The 27,491-nt window shown below is 43.5% G+C and overlaps 3 protein-coding genes across 6 annotated transcripts; 2 read left to right on the top strand and 1 right to left on the bottom strand.

Annotated features, from left to right (window-relative positions):
• Window positions 1-304: 304 nt before the first annotated feature.
• Window positions 305-25,458, bottom strand: LOC144034667 (endosome/lysosome-associated apoptosis and autophagy regulator family member 2-like). 4 transcript variants are annotated; one of them, XM_077543597.1, is made up of 25 exons: window positions 25,312-25,458; window positions 25,099-25,230; window positions 22,616-22,704; window positions 12,912-13,125; window positions 11,644-11,764; window positions 11,369-11,558; window positions 9,947-10,094; window positions 9,774-9,863; window positions 9,439-9,544; window positions 9,222-9,371; window positions 8,042-8,130; window positions 6,453-6,633; window positions 5,231-5,359; window positions 4,900-4,990; window positions 4,715-4,817; window positions 4,486-4,623; window positions 3,029-3,301; window positions 2,791-2,964; window positions 2,458-2,662; window positions 2,293-2,386; window positions 2,122-2,223; window positions 1,246-1,372; window positions 983-1,161; window positions 736-898; window positions 305-591 (listed from the first exon to the last, which is right to left on the bottom strand). In XM_077543597.1, the coding sequence occupies exons 4-25, from the start codon at window positions 13,020-13,022 to the stop codon at window positions 520-522; spliced, it is 3,036 nt and encodes a 1,011-aa protein (XP_077399723.1). In that variant the 5' UTR covers window positions 13,023-13,125; window positions 22,616-22,704; window positions 25,099-25,230; window positions 25,312-25,458; the 3' UTR covers window positions 305-519. The 4 variants fall into 4 exon arrangements, with proteins under 4 accessions (XP_077399723.1, XP_077399724.1, XP_077399725.1 ...); XM_077543598.1 differs by having other exon boundaries at window positions 25,099-25,227; XM_077543599.1 differs by lacking the exons at window positions 22,616-22,704; window positions 25,099-25,230; window positions 25,312-25,458 and adding an exon at window positions 14,908-15,136.
• On the top strand, window positions 13,517-16,457 carry klhl42 (kelch-like family, member 42). The gene is made up of 3 exons (XM_077543601.1): window positions 13,517-14,651; window positions 15,072-15,265; window positions 15,603-16,457. The coding sequence occupies exons 1-3, from the start codon at window positions 13,888-13,890 to the stop codon at window positions 16,049-16,051; spliced, it is 1,407 nt and encodes a 468-aa protein (XP_077399727.1). The 5' UTR covers window positions 13,517-13,887; the 3' UTR covers window positions 16,052-16,457.
• Window positions 17,120-27,491, top strand: nrip2 (nuclear receptor interacting protein 2). The gene is made up of 6 exons (XM_077543602.1): window positions 17,120-17,749; window positions 22,774-23,031; window positions 24,166-24,248; window positions 25,148-25,242; window positions 25,319-25,371; window positions 25,461-27,491. Exons 1-6 carry the CDS (start codon window positions 17,594-17,596, stop codon window positions 25,560-25,562), a joined length of 747 nt encoding a protein of 248 aa, XP_077399728.1. The 5' UTR covers window positions 17,120-17,593; the 3' UTR covers window positions 25,563-27,491.

Here is a 27,491-nt window from a genome sequence, read left to right as displayed (position 1 = left end):
CTAACTGGACTCTAACTATGGCAACCACACTAGGACAAAATGTGTTCATTCACAACCTGCGACACTCATGGAATACCTTCATCTATAGGTAGATATATTATTGTCTGTAGAGCATTAAAGATAGTTTTTTTTAATAGCTCCATGACACTGGCTAAGCTACCTAATTATTTTACCCTGTCTCTGTTCTACAGATGAAGTGGATTAAAATCATTCCTGGATGAAGACATCGTACACGAGGCAGATGATGTCTGCATGCTTACTCTATATTAACAGTACAGAAATGGATTGCTTCAAGTTATTCCACTCAGTTATAAAGGACTTTATTAAACTTTAATAAACAACACTGATATAAATACATGACTCTCAACAGAAACCCAAATAAAAATGTACAAAAAAAACAAAATACAAAAAGGTCCGTTTTTTTCTCTCTCTCCCCCATCATACCGTCACACGTGACACTCGGGGCGCATGAGCGTTTCTTGCTTAAGCAACACAGACCACGGTCTTATCACAGGACTACTATCCCAGGACCCAGCGGTCTGCCTGGGAGCTGTTGAGCTGCACAGATTCACTGCGATCTCCTCTTTCATGCTGAAAGACACCATTTGGGACATTTTTAAAGTACAAAAATGTCAATTCAATTGGGACAAAAACATCTCCCTTGAAAGAGATGCCTTAATGTGGAAGGATTGAAAACCCCTTGACTTTTAGGATCCAAAGCTAGCATCCACACACCTTGTTGGCGATGGCACGGAACTTCCCCAGCAGGGAGGGTTTGCGCGTGTAGACGTCGTCGTCGTCGGGGTCGTCGCCCTCGACCAGGCCGCAGGTATCGGCGGCGGGCAGCTCGCACTCCTTGTTGGCTGACATCACCAGGCGAGAGTACTTGTACTCCAGCCTGTCGCAAATACAGCACGTGACGTGATCACGCAGGTCACATAGTCAAAAGGTACGAGGACCGAGCTCAGGATCGATCCATCACCTTTTGTTCTTCTTCCAGAAATAGCAGGTGAGCGTGACGAGCAGCGCGGCCAAAAACACTCCGCCGCCCACACCCAACTTGAGCCACAACGCGACGGACTCGCAAGGGGCGGAGCTTCTGGGAGGCAGCGGGATGCCTTTGATGCACAGCTTGGGCTCGTTCCATAAGTAAAAAGTTTCCTGGGAACGCAGGAGGTCGATAAAGACAACACGTCCACGTGCTGGGACGTCCCGTTAGTAATGCACGTGTGTGTGCGTGGCTACCTGGATGCCACCCTTGCAGGCACCGTCCAGGTGGTGGTAGTCGTCCTGCGTGCAGAGCGGGCAGGCACTGGCGCTCTCCCACAGGAAGTGGAAGGCGCAGCCGTCGCAGGTCCCTGCAGGACAAGAGCTGGAAAAACAACGACAAAAGATTCAAAGATTCAATCCCACTTCATTAGCAGGTTTTCTCTTTTTCAGAATACTGCATTTTGCATGTAATATTTTTGCATTTATTTGGCCTAATACTTTGGATTACTTTCTAATATTTATGTTTTTTTTTAAACCAAATATATAAATGCCCCAATAGCTTGTCAAATATTTATTGTCTAATATTTTTGTACTTTCTTCCTAACACTTTGCATTTTTTATCTAGTATTTTAATATTGATCTCTATTATTTAGGATGATTTGTTTCCCAATCTTTTAGTATATATTTTTTTCAAATTTCAAACATCCTAATCTTGATACTTTTTTTTTCAATACTTACAGTATATGTATTTTTCATATGTACATATTTAGTCTTTCTTCTTAATATTTTTGTGTAATAGCTCATGTTTTGTTGTGATATTTCTTCCAATTAGCATTTCTCTATTGTTCCAATATTTGTGTATTTTTCCATTTAATGAATACACAATATTTTTCCCCATCTAATAGTTTTCATATTAAGATAATAATTTTCTTTTCAAAACGTTGTCATGAATTTGTAAATAATAAATGTCTCAAACTCTCTCACAAACTCCCGTGAGAAAACAATTATCGTAACCATACTAATAATTCTGTTCATTATAACCGTGACAACATTTTCATACGTTTCTAGCTTTCCGTACCAGCACGGCCACTTCCCCGCTATTCCTTTCAACGCACGATGTCATCAACTGACCTGGGCACAGACAATTCCCCACGTTCCGATTTTGCAGGATTACAGCGAACCACGATGACCGAACTGCGACCTTGATCGCAGGAAGCCGTCACCTGTGTTGACCTGAAAATAACATAAATGTAGAGTATAACGCAGACTAAATACACAAAATAATATCTTTTAACCGTCTACCTGTAGAAGAAGTTAATATCTGGAATGTTCGTGTTTTCCGGGAAGAGCTTCACATCAGCACTGACTCCGTCGAGGAAGCGCTCCACCGTTGCTCCTGCAGGGGGCGCCAAAAACAAGACTGAGTTAGATCTGAGCAAAACGCCGCCAGTTAAAAAGCTGGCGTACCAAGAAAGGTGTCCGCCAGGCCGATGGACTGCGAGGAAATTGGCGTCCGGAAGCCGCGCCCGTCGGCAGGGATGACGGTGGACTGGCAGATGAAGCCGTCGACCGCGTTGGCGAGCTGGGCGGCGCCGGTGCTGCCCCGCTCGTCTTTGCTGAACACGCCGCTGAAGTCGGTCAGGTTGTTCCTGCACACCGCTGCTCGCCTGCCCTGTACACACGCGGCAAGAATAGGAAAGTAGACCTTGTTCTGTTCTCTCGCTGACTTAGTGTCGTTTTTTTCTGCGAGATGAAGCAAGTATCGTCATACAGACGATACCTGCTCAGATGTGGGCTCACCTGGTGCCCGCACAGGCCGATGTTAAAAAGGTGAAGGTACTTGGTGCCCTTGGTGGTGAAGCTCGGGTCAAGCGTGAGCGAGGCCACGTCGCTCAGCGCGCTCAGGTCGTAGGTCACCGTGCGGTTGTCGCGCAGGTGCGAGAAGGAGCAGTCGCTATAGCAACGGGAATGCTCCTAAAAGACAAAGTGCAATTTTTGATTTGTTTTTTTCATCCGTGTTGGCAAATCAACCACTCACGCGGTTGCTGACGCTGCCGGGCCCGCACGGCACGCAGGCCTCGCGTCCGTAGGTGTGGCGTCCCGCCAGGTGCGTGCCGGGCGGGCACTCCTTGCATCGGTTGGTCTCGGCGTGGATGTAGAAGCCCGGCGGGCACGGCACGCACGAGGAACCGGCCGGCTGGGAGTCGTCGGGCACCAGCGCGCACGCCCGGCAGCTCGACGCCACGCCCTCCAGCACGTTGGTCACGTGGATGGAGAAGAGTTTCACGCTGTCGCCCACGTAGCGACGCACCTGCACAAATGGGACGCTTCATTAGGGACGCCGCCGTCATGCCAGGGTGCTCTTTATCCGTGATGATACGCGCCGCTTGGCCATCATTGGCGGCAGGTGACCACATTGCTACATCGCTTGGCCTATCTGTGCTGCAGGGAATTTTGTGTCCGCAGTAGTCGACTTGTGGCTGTTGTGATGGTACATCGTGTGATTTCTATATTATTGTAATCTATTCATACTAACTAACTATGCTGAGCAAATAAAAAAAATATGTGCCATATGAATTCACATGTATAACGGAACGTCTGGTGTTCCACAGGGTTCAATTTTGAGCCCTTTGGTGTTTTTGTAATAATAATAATAATGAGTCAGTCAAAGAAATAGACATATCAGGGCTCCAGACTGCCCCTAAATAATTGCAATTTGCCCCTAAAAATGTATTTATTTTATTTATAATTAATTACTATTCTTGAATATTTATTTTTTTGCTGACAAACATCTGCTGCACACTTCAGCCCATTTCTCAGTAATATAATGGAAATAAGTGGAATGAATATTTACTTTACAAGTCAATTTACAGTGTGTGCCCCAAAATTCTTTAATTGCTGTGGTCATTTTTATTTTACTCACTACATTTAAATTAAGAATTTACAATGCATAAACTGACAATGAGGATAATGAGAGAAAAACGTGTGCCTATATTTCAAATCAAGCAATTTTTAGTTTAACTCTTTGACTGCCAGACGTTTTCAGAAACGGGTTGTCCCCAGTGCCAGCCGATTTTAAGCATTTTGACTGATCTTTCAAGGTCCATAGAAAATTATGTGTTTGGACTATGGAAACACACATACTACCAAATGAAAGATTGGACTCTCATCTTTCATCAGAAAAAAAAGTTTGTTTCTACCTTATTCCGTTTTTCAGTAATCAACAATAGAAAATGGTTAGTTTCACCTCTGTTTTGAAACAAACGTCTTTTAACGTCTTTGGCACTCCATAGGATTTTACTAAACGTTATTTAACGTTTTTGGCAGTCAAAGAGTTAAAAAAAAAACTGCTGAGTTAATGGACATATTTTGGAGTCTTTATGATGTAAATGAACGGTGAGATGTCTTGAGTGGAAACAATGCAGCTGTGACTCTACTGCATCTTTCTTTACTTCCAGATATGATTATTATGACTTTTTTTTTTTTTTTACGTACGTCCAGAGCATGATTGGTCCTCTGGAAGGCCCACGTGAAGGTGACAGAGTCATTCCTGCTCATGCTGTGCGAATACGACTGGCGGCCTTTGCTGCCCTCCCATGACTCCACCACGGTGGTGCTTTTGCTGTGCACGTCCTGCCGGGGGGGGGGGGGTTGGGGGGGGGGGCACCGCAGGGTAAATGAACCTCACTGCCCAAAATGAAGCACAACGTTGTGAGGCGCTCACCATCATGAAGTAGAATTCACAGTCTCCAGTGCAGACGGTCTCAAACTCAAAGGTGATCTGACCTACTTCGCCGCCACTCATGCCCGAGAGTGACGCTGGCACCCTGCACCCAAAACAAGAACGCATCTTGTTCACGCGTTTGCGCTCATATGAAGACTTTTTTTGCCCCTTTCAGGCATCCTTACTTAAAGCCCGGCACGTGCAGGCTGAGGATGAGGTAGTCGTCGTCCGATGAACCGGCGCCGCTTCGGACGTGGTCGCCCGCTACTTCCCAACCTGAATATCAACAACACACAGACAGACATAAAAAAAAATAAATAAAAAAAAATAAAAAAAACGCTTACATGACTATAATACATAATTGCTTGATTGATTTGTCTTAACGTGTGCAATAAAATCAAATCAGACAGTGTCAAAGTGGCCCTTGCATTCTTCAATTTCTTTTTGCCCTCAAAGGAAAAAAAGTGAAGAGAAAGTCGAAGTCGTGTTGATTGAAAACTTCTTACAAATTCTTACCATTCATGCCGTCGCATTTGGAATTCCCCACGTTGAAGCAGGAAGTCTTCATGTTGGGGGGGAGGACGTTCCACCATCTGTACTCGTAGCCGAGAACCGGCTCTGTGCCTGAGGGGCATGGCGTGCATGCTACGCGCACACGCACACGCACACACACGCACACACACACAAACACGTCAAGTCCCGTGTAACAACGTTTCTAAAGCAGGGGTCACCAAACTGAATTTAGTGATAAGACATCGCGATTTCCTGGTAAGGTTGTAGAAGTGATCATTTGAAAACTAAAGTTTTGTATATTGATATTTATTTGCTGCTGGACTGAATTTTTTAAAATTAAATTTGATAAATAATAAATAAATAAAAAAATAAAAAATATATTTTATAAATAATAATAATATATATATATATATAAAAAATACTTTATTTGTTTACTTGATTTGAACCATTGTTGACTTACAGTCATAAAACTTGATATTTTTTTAGGGGTGTCAAAATTAGTCTGTTCATTTTGAGTTAATTTAAAGTTTCTTTTAAGCCACGTCAAAATTTATCAGTAATAAATGTAATAATAATGCATATAATTGTGGAGACTGGAGTCAACTTGTATTTTTGAACAGTTTATGAATTATAAAAATGTGCAGAATTTCACCAGTTACTTCATGTTAAAGATTTCATAGCTCTTAATATGAAAAGAAAAATGAGTTGTCACCAATGTCATACAAATGCAATTATGCCATCTAGTGGCAGAAAAACGACCTCAACAGAAATCAATGTCAAACTTTTCTTTTTTTTTTTTTTACAGTGCAGTACATCTTTTTAATTTTAACTCAATTTTATGAATTATGAAATTACCGTATCAATGACTAAAAGATGCAGCCATATTTCTATTAGTTTTAAAAAAAAAATCCCACCTTCATGTTAACAAGAGTATGAAAACTTATAAAATTTGCGAATAATCGCAAGTTAACTACTGAAGTCATGCGATTAATTCCGATAAAAAAAATGAATCGCCTAATATCCTTCATTTTTTTCTTTTCCATTTCATTTCCAGTTGATCAATCAGACAAATGTGAGGCAACAGCTTGCCACTTGGAAACTGCCGCGAAATTGCGAAAACGTCGGTGACCTCCGCACTAAAGCCGGGACTACTTCTTCAGGACCAACAGGTCCGGTGACATGCCAGGAACGAGATAACATAGCAGCAAAAGAACCTGAGTGTTACCGTGGGTGCCGTCCGAGCGGGTCCCGGGTGGGCACGGCGAGCACGTGGAGTCGTTGCTGTTGTGGAAGCCCGGGTTGCACGGCGGGCACGGCTTCCTGGCTTCCGAGGCCGGCAACGCCAGCGCGCCCGCGGCGTTCTCGTCGCAGATCTTGGGCTCGACCCAGCGGTACACGGCTTGTGTCTGCGGTGGGGGAAAAAACAGGCAAACATTTTCTCACCGGACACAACATTAGGTACAGCTGCACAATCCAGTGGATGTTTCTTACATACATCTTGGGTGGATTAGAATTCATTTCTCTGTCGATATCATATTTCCCGTTATTGTGGTAAAATTTGACTATATTTATTATGAACTAATTCATTTTTTTGCACTCTGCTGGTTGTACACAATTATTAATATGAATATTGAATTTCTGTCCGTGTCTCAGTCCATCTATCAATTTTGCCATGTTTTGGAAACAAATATTAGAATTGTAACAATGCACCCAAGTTAAAATTTATTTGTATCTCAAATACTGACATATCGATTACATGTTTTGATAAATAAATTAAAAACTTAAAACATTTTTAAAAAATATTAGGGCCTGACTAATATTGTTTTTTTTTTGGGGGGGGGGGGGGCCGAGATTCCGATATTTGGCAAAATAATATTCAGATAACCGAACCATTGGGCAGATTCATTAAAAGAAAATATAACAAATAAAATAACGTTCAATCGTTTTTTTTTTGTCCCTTCACACATACAACAATAAATCTGAATTACAGGCAGAAATTCTGAATATTTCACAGTTTTACAATACTTTCTCCTTTCTTTGTTTGGCGGCGGGAAAAAAATATTTTTTTCGGGTGGGTTGAGGGTTGTGGTTTGGATGTCATTATCTTTCTTTTATGTTGCAATGGGTAAAAAAAAAGAACTATTAAACAATTAGTTATACAGGCCATATTTCTTCCTCTCTTCTCTTTGCAACATTAGCATTAGCGGTAGCAATAGTTTTGCTTCTTTGATTTTTGGTCGCACACCCTCTGGCAGTGATGGCAGCTTCCAAACGTTCCTTCCTCGAAGCTTCTTGCACTTTTTTTCCGCCGCTCTTTCTTTGCAAATTGTTCAAGCTCTTAAATGCAGGTTTCTTTCCCCGATGGCACGTTTGAGATCATATCAACGATTTTCAATCTGATTGAGATCAGGAGTCATTGCTGGCCATTTTAAAACCATACTGATTTACAGGAAAGGGTGCTAATACCAGTGGCAGAGTACGTTTTAAGTTTTCTATTATTTTCGCCCATTGTTTATTGTTTTAAATCGTTTTTTTAATAATTTGGTCTTTCGGGGAAAAAACACAAGTTCTCCATAAAAAAATAAAGTGTTTTACTTTACTTTTTATTTTTTAGAAGACATTCCACATTAAGTACTTTACCTTCACGTGTGCCAATAATGGAAGCAAGCGGTAATAAACTGAAAAACTTAAACTTTACAAAACTTGTTATGTAAATTCTGGTATGAGGTATGAGGAAGCAGGAAGTGCAACTGTGTGTGTGTGTGTGTGTGTGTGTGTGTGTGTGTGTGTGTGTGTGTGCGCGCGCGCGCTGACCTTGCCTTCGGTGTCACAAGGCGTGTGGATCTGGAAATAGTCGCTGTCGGCACACGGCGGCCTCACCTTGCACTCGGCCCATCCCTCCACTGTGGCAAACGTGTGGAAAAACATCAAGAAAGACGGCTAAGAAAATGGATGGATGGACTTTATAAATCAACAGGTTATTCTCTGGCAGGGAATTAATCAATCAATTGCATTAATTTTTAAAGGAAAAAAGACAATATAAAGCAATATTCAAATTCAAAGTAAAGCAAAAGAAATGAAAGGGGACTGAAAGAACAAAATAATTCAAAATAATTGAACTGTGTGTCCTTGTGTTATTTATATTTTTGCGGTAATTGTGCTTTTATGCTTTAAAAAATATATAAATAGACTGAGAAGATGTTGTTTTACAATCCAGGTTGTTCCCCAGACTGACACCATGAGTTGAAATACAGCATTTTGTTCTATATTTAGGTTTGAAAAAAATGTCTGTTCCTCTTAACTCATTCACTGCCATTGACGGCTATGGACGTCATTCATGCATTTGAACTATTTCTATTAGTTTAAATTTTTTCCCATTTTTGTTAACAAGAGTATGAAAACCTATAATTGTTTTTATTGTACATTTAGAACAGATATAAAATGTGTGATTAATCGCGAGTTAACTAATGAAGTCATGCGAAAAAAAAAAAAAAATCGCCTGACGCCCCTAATTTTTAATAATCTTTTCTTTTTTTTAAAAGAAAAGATTATTAAAAACAAAAAATAAAAATACTTCTTTTTTTTTTAAGAAGAAAAGATTATTAAAAATTAGGGGCGTCAGGCGATTACATTTTTTCGTAATTGATTGCATGACTTCACAAGTTAACTCACGATTAATCACAAATTTTATATCTGTTCCAAATGTATTTATTGATTTCCTTTTTTGAAGAGTGAGACTACTTTTTGCTATTTTCATTTGTTCTTGCAAAATTCCTGTTATCAATGCTAAATTACAGATATATGTGAAACGCTCTATAATCACTATATAGTGGTTTGATTTTTTTTACTTGCAAAGTTTTGAACAGAACAATGTTCAAAAATGTCACCAGCTTGGACAGCCGCAAGAAAAATACTGTTTATGTTATTTGGTATGATTCCATAATCGATATTTTTGTGATTTCACCGCAACGTGGATGCGTGCATGCGTACGTACGCGAGTAGAGGTTTTCCGGGCAGGGTGCGCAAGAAGCGGAGCTTTTTCCGGAGAAGGTGTTGCTGGGACACGGCTGGCAGGAGGACGAGCCGGCGCTGGCGCTGAACCAGCCGGGTTGGCAGGGAAAACACTCGGACGTGTAGGCCACACCTTTTTGCCGACGCACAACAAAGAATGACCGAAATGAACGTTCCACACTTTCAGAGGGAGGGGTTACCTTCAATTTTGATGTCCTTGAGGAGCACGGGTTTGACCATCGTGACGCCCACCAGGATGCCCGTCGTTCTCCAGTACAGGATGTTGGTGCCGGCCCAAAGGTTGATCTGTAACACAATTTCATAGTAGTTCAGGAATGCAATATGGAATGAATTCCCATGTAGAATAGAAGGTATGGTGTTCCACAGGGTTCAATACTGGGGCCACTACTGTTTTCATTGTATCTGTAACCCCTGGGTTCCATCTTAAGGGAATATTTGTGGTTAAGAACCACTGAGCTAAGGACACTCAAAGATAAATAAGAGAACAAAAAAATGTGGGAAATTCTTCACTGACCGCATGCGTCCCCCATTTTCCATTACTGGTGACCTTGATCCACTTTTGCTCGTCACTCTGTCTCATCTCCTGGCACTGCTCGTTCTGGACCTGAACGCAAACATGCACGCGCAGATGTGAAACACAAAATAAAAGTGCTAGCAATGCGGACGTTAAGATGGCGTTTTTCTCACGTAGAACTCAAAGAAGATGTTGTTGTCGGGGTACTGGTAGGTGAAGGAGACGGAGCCCTGCTTCTCCAGGTGGACCACGTACACCAGCGACACGGTGCACTCGTCCCGGTTGGACTCCAAGTACACACCCTGCGGCGTCCACGTCGAGCTGCGGCGCACGCACGCAAAAGACGCACAGCACTCATTCAGTCATTTCAGACCATCTTTTTTTTGCTAACTTCCTTTGAAACCATCCTCGACCTTCTTTTCGCCCTTCATCATATTTGTCTTTTCTTCCTGGTTCCTTTCTTCTTTCAAAAATCCTTGTTTCCTTCCATCCCATTATCCTTCCTTTCATACCATCCCTTGTGTTTCCAGCTTTCCTTTCTTGCTCCCCCCCCCCCCCCAAACTTCCCTATGTAGCAATTTGCCCCAAAAATATCTTTACAATTAGCCTTTTTATTTATGACCCAAACATCTTCTAATTAGCAGATTAACACCATAAATGTTCAAAATGAGTATTCCCGCAAGCTTCTGGCCAATTGTTTTCAGGCTGGATTCGGGTTCGAATTCCCCGCCCTCTGTCTGCGTATGTAACGTCATGCGTGAGAAGGGAGTGTGCAGTTTCATTTTTCGGCCACACGTGGCAGTAGCGATTTGAAATTCTATTTTCTGCATTGAGCAGCTTTAAATATTGGGATGTTCGATACCACTTTTTTTCAGGCCGATACCAGTACGAGTACTCAACACCTGAGTAGTCACTGATTCTGATACCATGTATCGATACCACTAGTATTTTTGATAGATACAATTTCCTTAAAAAAAAACAATGACAGATAATTCGGGGGAAAAAAGACCTATATATCTCAACATAGCTTTTTCCTAAAATTACACAAAATGAATGCCAAGAGGCCACAAAAGTGCGGCTGATCCTGGCATTGTCTGTCGTTGCGAGTGCGGATACCTTAAAATAAGGCCTGCCATCTGCTTTGGTACTCGCCCATTCCTAAAACTCATTCACACGCAGCCATATAAAAAACATGAAACATATATTTCTATCTGTTTAAATTTTGCAGCAATTAGCATTAGAATATAGCTAAGTTTCATCATTATTCACAAATCTGTTTAAAAACTGCTTGTTGCCACTTGGCCCTGGTTGATCTCTTATACTCTGCTGCCACCTGCTGGCCGTTTTTTTGTAATAACTACCTTTGCTTTAAGCGACCTCTTCAGGTCAGAGGGCTGCATCAAAGCCTTCGTATGCTCTAGCATAAAAAAATAATTTTGAAAAAACGTATAAATATGTTTTTGGGAGTGAAGACCAAAGTATTTTAAAACGTATTATTTACAATTTTTTAGGATCAAATGAGTTAAATACATTGACACTAACCCAGACTATAAATATCCTATATCGCTGGTCGCAGACATGTAAATGTGGCGTACTTGTTACACGCCTGGAAATCGCCATTGGGCGGCCTGGCGTTGAGGAAGCTGGCAATGCTGATGAATCCACTGGGCAGAACATCCCACTGGTCGAAGCGGAGGCCGCTGCCCAGCGAATAGGAGCCGGCCGCGCACGGTGTACACGACTGTTTTGACATCTCCAGGAAATTCCCGGCTGAACATGAGAAGCCTGGACGGAAAAGCAAATTTAAAAAAAAAAAAATGACACAAATGAGTCCATGAAACAGTGTGGTCACAGGTGGCGCTATACTTACTGCAGTCCGTCCCTCTGCTGGGGGGCGGGAGGCCCGAACAGGTGCCAGGGTTGAGCGGGATGGCCACCCGCCAGCGCGACCCCATGGTGTCGCACTCAGTGTACTGGTAGTAGTAGTCCATCTGCACAAATAACACACGTTATGCATTAGTAAAACATCCCTTGTTAGGTCGCTAGCGGCAACCATTAATGGACAGCAGTGGCGTGAAAGTGGTGTCAGTGACCCTGATCACCGTGGCAACCAACCGCCACTAATGGACCAGGGAGAGAGGAGCGGGTCATGTGCTGCACTTTTTTTGTGTGCGGGAGCATCTTCGATATCGTAAAGCCATGTGAATATTCATAATAAATGTGTATTTATAAATAAAAAAAACTAATTATATAGGCATTCTTATTTTACATATTGAATATAAGCAGGCTTGAGCAGCGGTCCATTTTTTTTTTATTGTCGACTTTTTACTGTTGACCACATTTCCTATGCAGTCATTGTGTGTGTGTGCGTGTACGTAGCTCTTCTACATGACCAGAACCTCCCCCAAGGCAACAAACACGCCTCAAAAATGAACAAGCATGCCTCCACGCCTACTTTCCCCTCCGGGTAGAAACACAGGCACCTGCCGCCTGCTAATTAAAAGCGAAATTCGCGGCGGCGAAGATGACAAGGAGCCGAACAGGAAGGAATAAGACAAAAAGCCAGCTCGTGGGATCTGTTGGTTTCACGGGTGACTCATGCCGGTTGCTAAGGCGACTGATGAGCGGACGAGAGGAGGGAGACGAGATTGGAAGGGGGTTAGGAGATAAAAAGGCAGCAGTGACAACAACTGAATCTGAGTGGAAGCAGGAGGCGGCATGAAAAAAAAAAAAAGGCATTGTATTGCACTAATGGCGAGGATAGCTGGTTAGCTTAGCATAATCTTGGTTAGGGTAACGCATATGAGCCGAGAATGTTATCAAATTAACAATATGTATGTTTCAATGTGCAATAAAAGCATTTTTGTTTTATGCAAAAATGTTAGTAAACTAAATTTGGTATAATTCATCTTTGTAATATAACACTGACAATATTTTTGGGACTAATTCTACAAATATTACGCATTATTAGCACAATTAGACTACATTTAGGCAAACAAAATATTAGAACGGGACCTCGGTGTCAATCAACACTGACAGCCAGCCGCTAGTCATCATAACAATCAGGCACATCCAGGAGACTGGTTGACATATATGAGATAAAATACTGCATAAATATGATTTTGAGTGCGCGCTGACCTCATCGCATGGCGGCAGCGTCGTGTCCGCGCAGGTTGCCCTGAGACCGGCGATGATGACGAGCACCACCAGGCAGCGGGGGGACGAGGAGGCCCAGGCCGGTTCCCACATCCTCAACTCAGTTGACGAACGGCGAACGGCCCGCTGCCTGGAGCCGGAGAATCGAAGCGGTCCGGGCGTGTGGCGCCCAAGTCATTGATACGCCGCTGTCCGTCTGTCACACACGAACAAACACACAGCAGCGTCAAGTCACAAAGAGCGCAGAGATTACATGTCCGGCTTTCAAATTAAAAGACTTTCAGTGAAAACTAAACACATACAATTATGCATTACTAATGTCAAGCTAATAGAACGCATACATGTCATTTCCTGGTTTCAAATTAAAAGACATTCGGCGAGAACCTGCTTCAAATGACAACATCCTGGTTTCCTCATTAATGGGTTGTTCTAAATCGGGTTATCCAAAAGTGTTTGACTCGCTGTTTATTGGGAAAGAATAAACAAATTATACATAAAAAAAAAAAGAATCACCGATGGATTCAAACCCGCCGAAGCGCTGTGTCGCGAAAGCGCCGCTAGATGGCAGCAGCACGCCGCAATCAGAGTAAGTCGCACCGAGTCATCAACGATGAAGAGCACTTGAACCAAAACAAACCCAAAGTTGGCAGCGAAGGCTGACAAATTGAGATGGAATTCACCATTGTCGCTTTTGTGAATATTTTACCTCACTGCGACAACAACCTCGATTATCCGGGGAGTCTTTCAACGGACTCTCGCGGGGTGTTAAAGCGCGAAAGCGGCATATTTGTGGCTGGTTCTGCCTCATGTCGTTAGCAAGTTAGCTTCCCCAGCCAAATAAAAGTTGCTCGATGACGACCTATGGGCCGAACATGGCCATATTTGGAGCGCTCCACACCGGCGAAACGTAAACAAAATTCCATTTAGGTCGGCCTGCTTTAGACGCACTCTTTTTGTCATGTCATCGGAGCAGAACATCGCCATCGTGATGGAGGACAAAACGTATGAGGTGAACAAGAGGAAGCTGATTGAGAAGAGCGACTACTTCCGTGCGCTGTACAGCTCTGGGATGAGGGAGTCCACGGAGGACTCCGTGCAGCTGCAGGGCCTCAGCGCCCCTGGCCTGGAGCTGGTCCTTGAGTTCATCAACACCTCTAAAGTGGAGATAGCCAACGAGACCCTGGGGGACCTGATCGAGACCGCCTCTTTTCTGCAGGTCACCTCCATCCTCAAGCTCCTGACGGCGGAGATCCGGCTGGACAACTGCGTGGAGCTCTACAGCCTCTCTGAGGTCTACGGAACCCACGAGCTGCGCGGCGCCTGCCTCAAATTCATGAGCTGCTACTACCACCCCATGTTGAGGCGACCCGAGTTCTGCAGTCTGCCCCCCGCCGTCAGGGAGCAGGCAAGGGAGATGCGGACGAGGGGCACCGCCACCCTGGTGGCCATGGGGGATTTCAGCAGCCTGTGCCTGGACGTGCCGGACCAGGACGAGCCCTGGTACATGCTGAGGTACGGCGAGCCCGAGGAGCGCTGGAAGCCCCTGGCCAACAACCTGCCGGCGGAAATGATCAACGTGAGAGGGTACGGCTCAGCCGTGCTGGACAATTACCTCTTCATCATTGGGGGCTACCGAACCAGCAGCCAGGAGATCTCGGCCGCGCATTGCTACAATCCCTGCAGGAATGAGTGGAACCAGGTTGCGCCACTCAACCAGAAGAGGTGATGACAACATGGCTGGAGCAGCAGTTTGGCAGACAATCAACAAATCCTTTCAAAAGGGCCATCGAGCTGTTACTCGCAGTTGAAGTTCACCATCAAACTAAACAAGTGTGGTTAGATAAGTGTGGTTAACTTATGCTAACAAACAATGCAAAGCGTTGTAGGCTAATGAGTAGGATCACTGTCATGGCATTACAACCGTTTAAGCAACGGATAAAATGGACCAACACACGTATACAGATAATATAATACTCACAGGCATTTATTCTTTATCCTCTGCAAGGAACAACCAATACTACTGCAGCTTACGGACAAGCTGTGACTGTCCATGTAAATCCATGTCTATATTATACTGCCCCCAGGTGGTCAAGGCACACACACACCAGATCGATTAAATTGGCCACTTTTGCGGTCTTCCAGGTCCAACTTCAAGCTTCTGGCCGTGCAAGGCAAGTTGTACGCAGTGGGTGGCCAGAGTCTGGGCACGGTGGAGTGCTACAGCCCGGAGAACGACTTCTGGACCTGCGTGTCATCCATGCCTGACCCGCTGGCCGAGTTCTCGGCCTGCGAGTGCCAAGGAATGATCTACGTCATGGGAGGATACACAACAAGAGGTGGGCGCAAAGGTTGAAAGTACAAATCGGGCTACAGCACACTAGGTTGCACCAATGTAATACAGTCAGGATTTCATTACTGTTGTTTTTTTTTTTTTAGAGCAGGCCAGAGGTGGCAAATCCAGGTCCAGAAAGTGAAAACCCTGCCACAGTTTGGCTTTAGCGCCTGGTGCTTGCTAGCTAGCTATCTAACTATCTCCTTAGCAGGTAAATGAGCACCATGGGAGCTAGCGAGCTAGCACCTCTGGCTAAAGCCAAACTGTGGCAGGGTTTTTAACTTCCTGAACCTGGATTTGCCACCTCTGGTGCAGGCGCTCATGTTTTTGTCTCCCAACAGTGCGGAACACCAACCTCCTGCGCTACTGCCCCGTGGCCGACACGTGGACGGCGTTCCGCCCGTGCACGGTGCACGTCCGCAAGCAGCAGATGCTGTCGGTGGAGGATACCATTTACCTGGTGGGCGGCTACACGCACAAACTGGAGCACGTGCGGCGCTGGCCCAGCGAGACGGAGGACGTGCTGACCGTGCAGTCGTACAACGTCAGCACCGGCGAGTGGCTGCAGCTCAAGGAGAACACATCCAAGTCGGGCCTGAACCTGACGTGCACACTGCACAACGACGGCATCTACATCATGAGCCGCGACGTGGGGCTCTCCACCAGCATGGAGCATCGCGTCTTCCTCAAGTACAACATTTTCTCCGACGCCTGGGAGACCTTCAGGCGCCTGCGGGCGTTCGGGCAAAACATGCTACTCTGCTCGCTTTACCTCCCCAATGTGTTCTGATAGAACTTCGGAGACAAGAATGGCGGAGTTGCTTATTTCCATGACAGTGAAAAAAAAAAATTAAGCCAAACTGAGCTAACTTACACTTTGTATTCTCCAGCCTGTTACAACAGAGAGATGGGAAATGCACATTTTCTTAGCGTAAGTTAAAACACAACATCCAAAAGTTAAGGTTCTTGCAATGCATTGATATGCATGCTGCATATATTCACTACAAACCTTAAAAAGCATTCCCATGATGAAAAAAAAAAAGTTGCATCTCCGCAACATTTAATTGAACACGTGCCTTCTCCATTATGAATGACCAAACTGCTGTTTGTTTCTTCTGTTGTTGTTAAAGCAGACTTACTTGGTGTTTAGGCACAGGTTTGTCACTCCTCAATAAATGAAACAATTTTGGGGTGAATGTTTTAAATTTATGATTTCGGCTTGTTCGACATTCTCTTGAAAAAGTTGATGTTCAGAAATCAGGAAAAAAAAATAACATCTTGAAGGAGGTTAAATTCACCATCGAACCAGGTAACCGTTCTCTGCATCATGCTGCTCTTCAAAATGCCACTCTTAACATACTCAAAAAAACTTGAAGCCAATTTCCATTACAGTGCTGTATACAAAATGTACAGGAGTGGGAAACTGGTTTTCATCAGTTAAAAAAAACACTGGTGTAGATGGCCAGAATTTTCATTTTATTTTTACCAACAGAAATTAGCTTCCATAAAAATCCTTCAAACTGATTTTAATGTAGAAAATGCATCTTGGAAAAAGAAATTGATAATGACAATTACGTGTAGTTCAGGTAGGTGGCCATCAGAGGGTGACAAATACCACTGAGAAACCGCCTTCAGGAAGACTCGGCTACTTTTGTTTACAATCCAACCGGACTGATGTACTTAAAAATGCCGCTCAGTGTCAGCACAGACGTTGGCGAGAGAGAAATGCGTGTAGTGGAGACAAATGGCCAACAGAGGACGCCAAACACCAACCAGAAAATCCATCCGAATTTAACCTTCACAAGGACTCAAGAATTCATGTTAAAATTCCATATCAGACTGATGTCATCACATGATCGAAAAATGCATCTTGGCGTTAGCACACAAATTCCATTCCGTGTTTACCGGTGCGAAAGGGACCCACTGTGACATGTTTGAAACAATCGTTGCTGCACGATTGATCGGCTCAGAATGTGTGGGGTCACACCTCCACAGCAGGACCACGGAGGCTAATCAGCAAGCATCCAGCAAGCATCCACCAGGACGTGAGATGCAAGTGAGCAAACGTTCGCTCTTTGTTGGCGTCTGACAAGAGGAGGAGGGGGAGGAGGGCGGAGAGAGGAGAGGAAGCAAGAAATCGAGGGAGGAGAATCCACTTGGAAGGAAGCACAGAAGAGAAAACACGCAGGAGGATGCTCGTCCAAAACAGACCATCATCCAGGAGTAACACAGGAAATCAACACTGTTCTCCTTGAAGGTCCACATTGCTACATCTCTGGTGTCTTTTTTTGGGGGGGGAGGAGGAAGTGGGGGGATTCCAGTGCTTAAGACCATGAGTGAAGCCAAAAAAGGTGAGCTGGCCATCCGAGATAAAGCCATCCTGCATCAGCAGCGCCGTCTCAAGCAGGCCACTCAGTTTACGCACAAGGACTCGGCTGACCTGTTGCCCCTGGACGGTCTCAAGAGACTGGGGACGTCTAAAGACCTGGTAAGTGCGCACACCCTGGAACACATCAATAATGAACTACTGTCCATGTCACCGGTGTCTCTACATGATTATTAAAGGGCAGCAAGTAGCAGTCAACATGGAAAACCTCACTTAAAACTAACACTGTCACTACTACAAGTGTAGACTTATATAGCCGCTTTCAGAGGGACCAAATGACGCTTAACAATTACTCATGGCGGTAATTAAAAGGGTGAGTATGGCCACCAGCTGATAGACAGCCAGCTTGACAGCAAATGGCAGCATGATAGAAGATTCCAGTTGCGGTCTTGACAGGCATTAGATTTCCTTGTGGGTCTGAAAAAGCAGGGTGTAAACTGAAATTGGAAGCTAATATTAAAGCTGACAATGGTAGCTAATTTTGGCGCCAGGGTTTGGCGACAACATTGGTCTTCCTCGGCTAACTATGGAGGCTAACATTGGCGCTAACATCAGAAGTCAACATCAGTCTAGAGCACGGGGGATGTGGTGTGACCCCATGGATTATATATTTTTTTTCCATACTAGAATAGTACAGCAAAGTGTAATTGCACATCCACTACAGTAGGTGGTAGCAGCACTCACTGTCAGAGAGAGAGCAGTATTCGCTCCTCTGCAGAGTTGTACGTCTTACTGGTCTAGAGATCATTCCAGAAGCTAGCGTCAGAAGCTCATAATGCAAGTGGCAGTGTAAGCCGGTTTTGGAAGCAAAATTTGAAACGCTAGCGGTAACGTTCAAGCGGGGAGTGGAACCCAACTGCTGAATCTCACAGTACATTGGAAGCTTACATAGCACGCAACATTGGTTGGAAGCGAATGTTGAATGTTTTAGTTCTGACATTAGAAGTTACCTTGAACGCTAATATCAGACAGTAATGCTCGAGGTTAACGCTGGATGCTAACGTAGTAAGGTCGACCTAACATTGGGAGCCAATTTCAGAAACTAACATTGAAGGCAATATTGGCTGGAAGTTTAAGTTGGAGCTAATGTTAGAAGCTAAGCTCTGACTGTAGCGTTAACTTCCGCAGCTAATGCCGTTGGTAACCTAACAAGCTAGCGTTGAAAGTTAACTTTGGAAGCTACTGTGAAAGCTAGAGTCAGATGTAAGGTTGAAGCTAGCTACTGTTAGCTGTAACGTTGTTGTTGTTGTTGAAATCTAATGTTGGAGTTACTTTGGAAGCTAATGTTCACAGTAACATTAGCGGTAGCGTTGGAAGCTAGCACGTAGTTGCTCCACCTAATGTGGCGAAGTTGGGGGCATAAAACCAATATTTAGAAAAATAACCAGGCACTAAGACAGGATTTCTCCATCCCCAATCTTACTACATTGCTGAGCTACATCCTCACCAACCTTTTGTCTGGAATTGTCATTAAAACAGAATACAGCACATAAGCATGATCTATTTTGGCAAACCTTTGGCCAATTTTCTAGCAAAGCCCTCACAGAATTGCAGGGGTTATTTTTTCAGCGTAGGACGCAAACCCAGTAAAAAGAAAATAAGTCAGGAAAGGAAATCTGAAATACTATGAATATAGCTTTGAATGGCTAAACCTTGATTAGCTTTGAGGAGCTTAACGCGCTAGTCATTCATTAGCTGCCAGTACTCAAACCGCTAACGTCAAGCATCCGGGACGCCTCTTATGATAAAACCAATTATCTGAAATGACGCTCGTCTCGGCGCTGATGAAGGGGGAAAAAAACTGTAATCTGTCAAGCGTTGACAATTTGAGCCAGCGGGAGTGGAAATTGTCCGTCGGACGAAAGCGCGGGTCGCTGTTTAGCCGCTGAAAAGACTTGAAAAATGCATTAAATGACAAGAAAGAAGGTTCTGCAAGGATACCGATTACTCATCAGAACGTCTGCGAGCTTGCATCTATCATGTCTATCTGTCTTTTTAACATTTTCCCTCGTTGGCGTAGCATGTTGATTGGTGGACAGAGAAGGGTCACTTCCTGACCAAGAAAACCTCGAAAACAAACACGCTGCCAATGAGCTAGAGCAGGGGTTGCCCAATCGGGTCCTCGAGGGCCCCTTTGCTGTATATTTTAGATGTTGAATTTGAACAGCGAGAGGAATGTCGTGCATTTTTATCTGGTAAAGATGTTCGTGCTGTAAATACTTTCCCGATGCACTCTATATGCATACATAAATATTCCTGTCATAATTGGCAGTTAAATGCCATCCTACGATCACAATAACACGAGAAGGGCATCAACAATCCACCGGCGGCTTTTCCACTCCGATGTGTAATTCAGCGGTGTTGGTTACGCAACGTTGGTTTTGTGCTCTATTTCGCCCGAGGTGCTGAGTAGCTAGCATGAGCGCACATGTATAAAAAAAAAAGGGGGGGGGGGCGCACTCTAAAGCAAGGGAAACATAGTTTTGAGACGGGGTCACGGAGGCCACGTGCTATTGGAGGGGGCCGCTCCATTATGCAATCATGTGTGCATTAAATGTAAGGATAAAGCACAGGTGCATGGGAATTGTGTGTTTGGGAAATCAGCATCAAAGTCCACATACGCCACCATTTCGTGGACAAAACGTCACATTAGGCCATCAAAATGGACACCAGACCATCGATAAATATTTTGACTGGCGTTGACATTGACTGCTGACCAGTCCAGGATGCACTGTATTGTATTGGACTTTTACATTAAAGAGAATACGGAACAAACTGCGTCCTGTAAATGACATTTAATGGCCAAAATAAGGAACTATTTCATGTTTTACTGGGCGTCCGGGAACCCTACTTAAAGGACAACCTGTAACCCTGAGACTGCTGCCCAGCGTGAATTGGATGGGAACGTGGTGTCCAGAAGATGTGGCGCACGCTGGCAGATGGTGCAGAGTTGACTTAATCCTGCAGCAGGTGTTTTATATTCATCTCCAAATGTGAGTTCTCCCCCCCCCCCCCGAGCAGGCAACAGCAGAACAGAGCAGCACTTTAAAGTCAAGCACACTCACAGGAAACCTTGTGGCCCCAAAATATAGACAGCCTAAATGTACCCCGCATTATCCATCCACCGTTATCTCAACCGCTTATCCTCACGATTATTATTATTAACCACAAGACAATTAGCTGTTAGGGATCAGTGTGTGTGTGTGTGTGTGTTTGTATGTGTTGCATGGGAAGACGGGTGGCTAAAAATAGTCGACTAACACAACATGAAGTGCAAATACATGCTGTTTATAAATATCACTGTTGTTTGTCAAAAGCTAACTGCTAACTAGCTGACAGCAGGCTACAGGCTAACAACTTGCCAACATTTATGCACAATATAAGCCAACATCCTGTCAATAGCTAAATAACTCCTTTCAACTTGTCAAAGCTTACCACAAACTAGTCAACAGCTAGCAACAGGCTAGCAACTAGTCAACAGCTAAGTGCAGTATTAGTTAACTATTAGTCAGTAGCTAAATAACTGTGATCCACTTGTTGAAGGCTAACCGCTAAGTAGCAAACAGGTAAAAAAAATAGGCTACCAACTTGTCAAAAGCCAACAAATAACTATCTGACAACTAGCTACAGGTTAACAAGTACAATATCAGCTAAGACAACAACAGCTAGAACAAACTAGCAAGTACAGTAACAACTAATGACTGATTCACAGCTAAATAGCTGCTAGCAGCTTGCCAATGTCAAAAGCAAATCGCTAACCAGCCAACAGTACGGTAATTGCTATTAGCAGCTTTTCACTCGCTAAAAGGTAAATAGCAGCTAGCCACTGGTCATATCTTCTTGAGGTGTTTCCTCTGTGCAGAGAAGCAGACAGTTGGGTGGGATAAATTACATTTATGTACACAATTCAATTTGGAGCTCCATCGTCGTCTGTTTGTGCTCCGGGGGGCTGCAACCCTGCAAATCACGTTAGGAAGCAAGTGGCTCGCAGGCGGATCGCAGTGTCGCCACTTTATTAGGTACAATACACAAGAATGAAAAATGTGCGGTGCTAATTTAATAGCAGTCTGTAGGCGGCAGATGTAAAGCTGCCATCGGGAGCTTCCTGCTCGACGCAACAGGAAGTTGCAAAGAGGTTGTTAGAGAGGTCACATGACTGGCTGAAAGCTGATGCAAACGAATAATTAGCCGGCACACCGATTAGCATTTAAGCACACTAGCAGAACACTGGGGTCAAAGTACTTTTCAAATACTGAACAGTATTATTGCCTGTGAGATAACATTTACTTCGATTTAGCAAACCTTTTGACTAAAGACTTTCTGGTCATCAGTGGCTAATTTGTAGTTAGCTACTGCCTAGCTATTTGCCACATTCACTGATTTACAGAGTACTTTGTGGTTTACTTATTGCATTTTTGTTATGGCTAACGAGTCTCATATTTCAAGGTTGACCAGTTGCTAGTTGGATGATGGCTGGTGTACTGTGTTTACCTTTTGACTAGAGAGTAGTGGCCATTTAGCTGCTGATTAGCTATTGTCTAGAATGCTAACAAGTACTCAGCAGTTAGCCGGTTGCTTGTGGATTGTTAGCTGCCTGTTACTTGAATAACCCTTTGACCACAGAGCAGTAACAATATGGCTTCTACAAGTAGAACGCATCCTTGGGCCGCTTGAAAAGCGCCATATAATTATAAGTTAGCATGAATTATTATTGTTATTCTGACAAGTGTCACATTTGCCAGATGCTATCTGGTTTGTTAATTAGCTTTAGTAGCCAATTGGATTTGACTGGGGGGGTGGTTGGAACTACATAATGTAAATAGTCAATTATGAGGGGATTTAATCATAAAACGACTGACAATGACCTTAAATTTGGAGTGTAAAGAGGTAAAAATGAAGGGATAGAGGGAGCCTTTTGGCTTTTTGGTGCTCAGCCATGCAGACAATGTAGTCTCTTCCTCATCTTACCGTTACGGCTGCCAAATGCGACTCCCTGATGCAACAAGGGCGAGGAGCTGAGCTTCTTCCCAGATGGACGCTGAAAGGCAATAAGAGACCTGGCCAGACATGAGAGAACTCGATTACACCCATGACAGCATCACACGGATACGCTCTTATTTCCATAGCAACCCCACAGCATCGTGCAGCGCCGCCTCCTGGAGGGCAACATCACGCGGCTGCGGGGCGAGGCCCGAGATCCGGCCGCCCACGTCCGCTCACCGCTGGCCGACAATGGCGGGCTGGCGGACGGCGAGGACGAGAGCGCCGACGACTCCTCGGCCGAGGAGAGCGAGAAGAGTCTACAATCGGACGACAACGATAGCGGCGACGCGGCAGGGGCCTCCGAAACGGCACGCCTCGCGGCTTTGCTCATTCACTGCAAGGTATCCAAAACCCACCTTTTGTCTAGCAATCAAAAATCTTTTGGAGTAAAATGCTTACATTTGGTCGCAAGATGGCCCTAGAATGGCTGACTGCAAAACTGTGTCTTTTCTGGCAAGGCTTTTTTTTTGTCTCCTCATGATAGACACACCAGCCAAATTTCACAATGCTAAGTGAAAATGGATATGGGGGCTGAGTTTTTCATCCAATATTGGGGATAGGGACCCCTTAGAAATGACCCCTAAAATGGCTGCTTGGAAGGAAAATGGCAGGCTTCCTGTGTTATTTTGGCCTTGGCTTCTTGAAACTTTTGGCCTACTTTGGGCCTACCCATAAAAGAAATCTGAGCAAATTCTGCGTTTCTAAGTGAAACTGGCTTTGGGGCTGAATTTTCACAATTTCCAGAATCTGTGCTTGCGGCCAAATGTTAAAAATTAATCCACAAATGATCTAGGCCACTTGGTAGGTCAACCAAGTGAAATATTTGTGGAACTTTTCTGCAATATTCAGCATTTTTCCTTTGCACTTTGCTCACGCGCACCATCGCTAAGTGCTATATGCGCGTGGTGACTCAACCGGCATCTATTTTTAAACTTCACGGCGAGAAAAGAGTGAGAGATTTTAGCACCGAGACAAAAGAAGAAGAAAAAACACACACGATCCTTTGTGGTGCTGCTGATAAGCTGCTCTGCCTGTGTGGACAAAACGAAGGAGAAGAAAAATGCTCTCCTTTTATTTCCAAGTGGACCAGCTATTGATTTATTTGCCAAACTACAAGAAAATGCGTGGAAAAACATCACCTTCAAACCAAAATGAACGACTAACTGTGTTTTTTGTAGAATTTTTTTTCTGGTGAGTTTTACGACTATGTTAAAGCCCTAAAAAGATGATTTAGTTGCTATAAAATAGTTAGAATTAAAAGGTATTGAGTAAGCGAGCCCTGACTTAACGGGACCGGTTAATATTTAATGACGCAGCATTGAAGAGTCAACATGAGCATCGTGGCTTCATGTTTTACGCCATTCATTATAGATGATTAACCATTAATTGCTTAGCAGTTTTGCAAGTTAGCACAAATGTGGCATCCATTTTGTGTTTTTGACAACAACATACCCCATTTTCTGTCCTCTCTACAGTGCTGTGAGAGTGAAGTGAAGGTTTCTTTAAACACCAACAGTATACACAACCACATCTCTGCATCTTGCTGCCAAAGGCTTGGGTAAGAAAAATTTTTTTTTCTCCAAATGGGGGGTGGTGTAAGTTTGGGAACCACCGTTTTACACATTGATGTCGTTTTTTGATGTTGTAGCAATTAGCCTGTTCACCAACCTCCCCTTTTTTTTTTGCCACCTGTCCCAGCTTTATCTCAGGGATGTGATTTTTCCGCTAATTCGCGGAATTCCGCTTTTTTTATCTCCCCCCCCAAAAAAAATCAGATTTTTATTTTTTATTTTTTTAGTAGTAGTTCATTGTGTATGCACATGACTCCGACAGATAACATCTTCTGCTATAACAAAGACATTTGTGGTATGTTCTAATATGAGTTACTTTTCATTTGGTCATGATACAATTATTTGTTCATGAAATTTGAACCCCTCAACATTATTTATGTGTTAACTTAGTAATCCCATTAGTTAGATATGATGATATTCTCAGTGATAGTTTTTAAAAGCAAAGGCAGTCCAATGTTTTTGAATGTGACTGATTTTGAGTTGACTAAAACTGCCATCTTATATGGGATAGTTCAATATACATTGAAAATTTATGCTGTTGTTTTGTCTATTTCTTTGTCATGTGAGTGCATTGAAAGTACTTAAAAACACGGAAAACCCATGAGCTCCGGGGGGCTTTTCCCCCCTTGTCCCCCCACCAGGGCACTGCCCTGGATCTAGCTGGGTGCCGGCGGCCCCCAGACCCCCGGCTAAATTTTCAGATAATTTCACTTTGGTCAAATCACATCCCTGTTTATCTTTATCATAAAAAGAGATTATTTCACTACAAAAATAAAATGTGAGGTTGAAATATGAAGTATTTCTATATGAAAGTGTTCTTCAGATGTGGATTCTTACTTCTGGGTTCGAGCTTGGCAATGACGATGATGTTCTTGTGTCCTCTCAGCCTTTCTGCAACCAGTCGGGACCAAAGCAATTCGGTTAACGGCCTTAAGCTTCAGCTGGGCTCAAGGACGATCCAGTGCTCTGCTTTGGTCCAAGGTACCAACAATACAAATATTAAAACATGCACTTTTGTTGAAGAGCTTCAAACACACGTGCATCTTTTACCTTTCAGAGGACGAGACGTGTGAACTGAGCCTCGGCCTGCACACTCTGCTGCAACTCAAAGTAAGCGAGAGAACGCTTCAACAAATACAAATAAACAGGAAAAGATGAAGATACAGAAGAAATAATACGATCATACTTGCCTTCTGCAGTGCTGCCTGGACCTGAACCGCAGAGTCCTGAAGCTAGGGGGCGACACTGAGGAGCTTCCCTTCTTGAGTGACCAAAAAGCCGACAGCGCAAAAGAGGTGTGAGCGCCTCCTAAATCTCCTACTCCCGCATCGTTGTCATCGCAGTGGTTGGGGACCGCCCGGGCCATCGGACCCGCAAGCATTTAACGCCAACCACATCCCGGATGAGCGTTAACCGGCAAAGAAACTAGCCTCGTTGTAGTCCTTTTTTATCAATTGATTCAAAAGTTGTTGAGAAAACAGGAAACATTGGTGACGCACTCAATTTTTAATTATAAACAGTACTTGAATCACGAGTTAAAGATAAAAATTCTAATTGTAAAATTGACCTTTTTTTTCCTTGCCTAAAAGTTAAATATGAATGTGCACCTGTTAGCTTAGCCTAGTCTAGCGTAGCACAAGACCAGAAACCACACACACCCAATAAATAAAAATGTTAATTAGCTGAGCTTCCTGTCAATTCTGCGTTTTTGACAAAGGCAGGCTAATGAGCAGTAGGCTATGCTAAGCTAACAACTGCCATGTTAGCGTGTGGTTTGCACTCCTGCGGGAAGCGTTTCGTCCTCCCTCTACCTCCTCAACACACAAGGACAGAAGAATTTGAAAAAGCAATTAGTGGCTGAGCTTTAAAGCCAGCCGCACACTCAACGACCTCGCCCGTAAACATTTATTAGTGAGAATCCGGGCTTGTATTTTTCATGTTCTTACATTTGTCATTAATCCACGTTTTGCATGTAAACTTCTCAAATGATTGAAACCATTTCAAAACATCCAACTCATTCAGGAAATGTCCATAAATATAATTTCACAATTTCACCACAATTCCAAAACAATTTTTAAAATTTCCAAATCAAATCAAATGTGGTTCAAATCATTCCAACATCAAAAAGTTCATTTCATTTCAGATACTATTTGTGATATTCCAAAAATTCACACTTTTGGCAACATTCCAGATACTCCAAAAGAAAAATCCCAAATAAATGGTGACATGTCCAAATTCTAATTCATTTCAACAATTCAATTCATTCCAGTCCAGCATTCACGCACGATTTCTACAGAAATATCACGCTCGGTGTGCAGCTGGCTTTAGTGATTCCTCCCACTAAAAATATCCCGTTTATATGCGAAATCTGAAAACATTCCATTTGCATGATGTTGTGGCGTTCCGCCTGCATGTTTGTGTGCTCGTCTGATGGTGTGAACCCGGGAGTTTGGGAGTGTGTGTGTGTGTGTTTTTTTCTGGCTCACACAGAAAAAAAAAGAAAAAAAAAGCTGAGCGGGTACAAGCTGCCAAACAAGCTGCCTTCCCACGCCGCCTTTGTCACATCTTCAAAAGCTTTTGCATCTTTTTGGGATCATTTTGTGAATTTTAGCGCCTTTGAGACCTTGACGTTTGCCTCTATTGATCTTTACTTAAAAGGTAGCTAGCTTAGGAAATCGAGCGCCACAATGTCTATTTCATTTAGTAGTTATGAAAAACAGGAATTAGCACAATAGGATCCTGCAAACCACAGATGTACAATTACACCAAAATCAATTAAACAAAAACAAAACTTACCACATAAAAGGGAATAAAATCACCAAATTTGAATTTGGTGGTCAAATGAATTCTCGTTGAGTTCAAAAAGTGAAACTCTCATATAATACAGCCACCAAGTTACCAAATAAGCTAGCAGCTAGCCTAGCTTCTTCACTTCTTTGTATTATAATAGCACCCTGTGGCACCACGCTGCCTCTCACAGGTCAATCTAGGTACTACACCACATTTCTCGTCTCCAACTGAGTGAGAAATGACGTATTCATTAATTGTTGCACATCTGTGGTTGGCAAACTAACTGCTTTTTTTTTTTGTTTTTAAGCTCCGCCTTTCACGCTCCGTCAACCAGTGCCGGTACGATACGACAGAAGTTTATTTTTGGTGTTTCTCCTTGCTCTTCTTCTGTATAACAGTATTTTCTCTGGCTAACAAATAAAATATATGTATTCTGGCTA

This window comes from Vanacampus margaritifer, chromosome 15, assembly GCF_051991255.1.
Source record: "Vanacampus margaritifer isolate UIUO_Vmar chromosome 15, RoL_Vmar_1.0, whole genome shotgun sequence".
Lineage (NCBI taxonomy): Eukaryota > Metazoa > Chordata > Actinopteri > Syngnathiformes > Syngnathidae > Vanacampus > Vanacampus margaritifer.
Note: the sequence above shows the minus strand (reverse complement) of the source record. Positions and strands in the feature narration are given on the sequence as shown.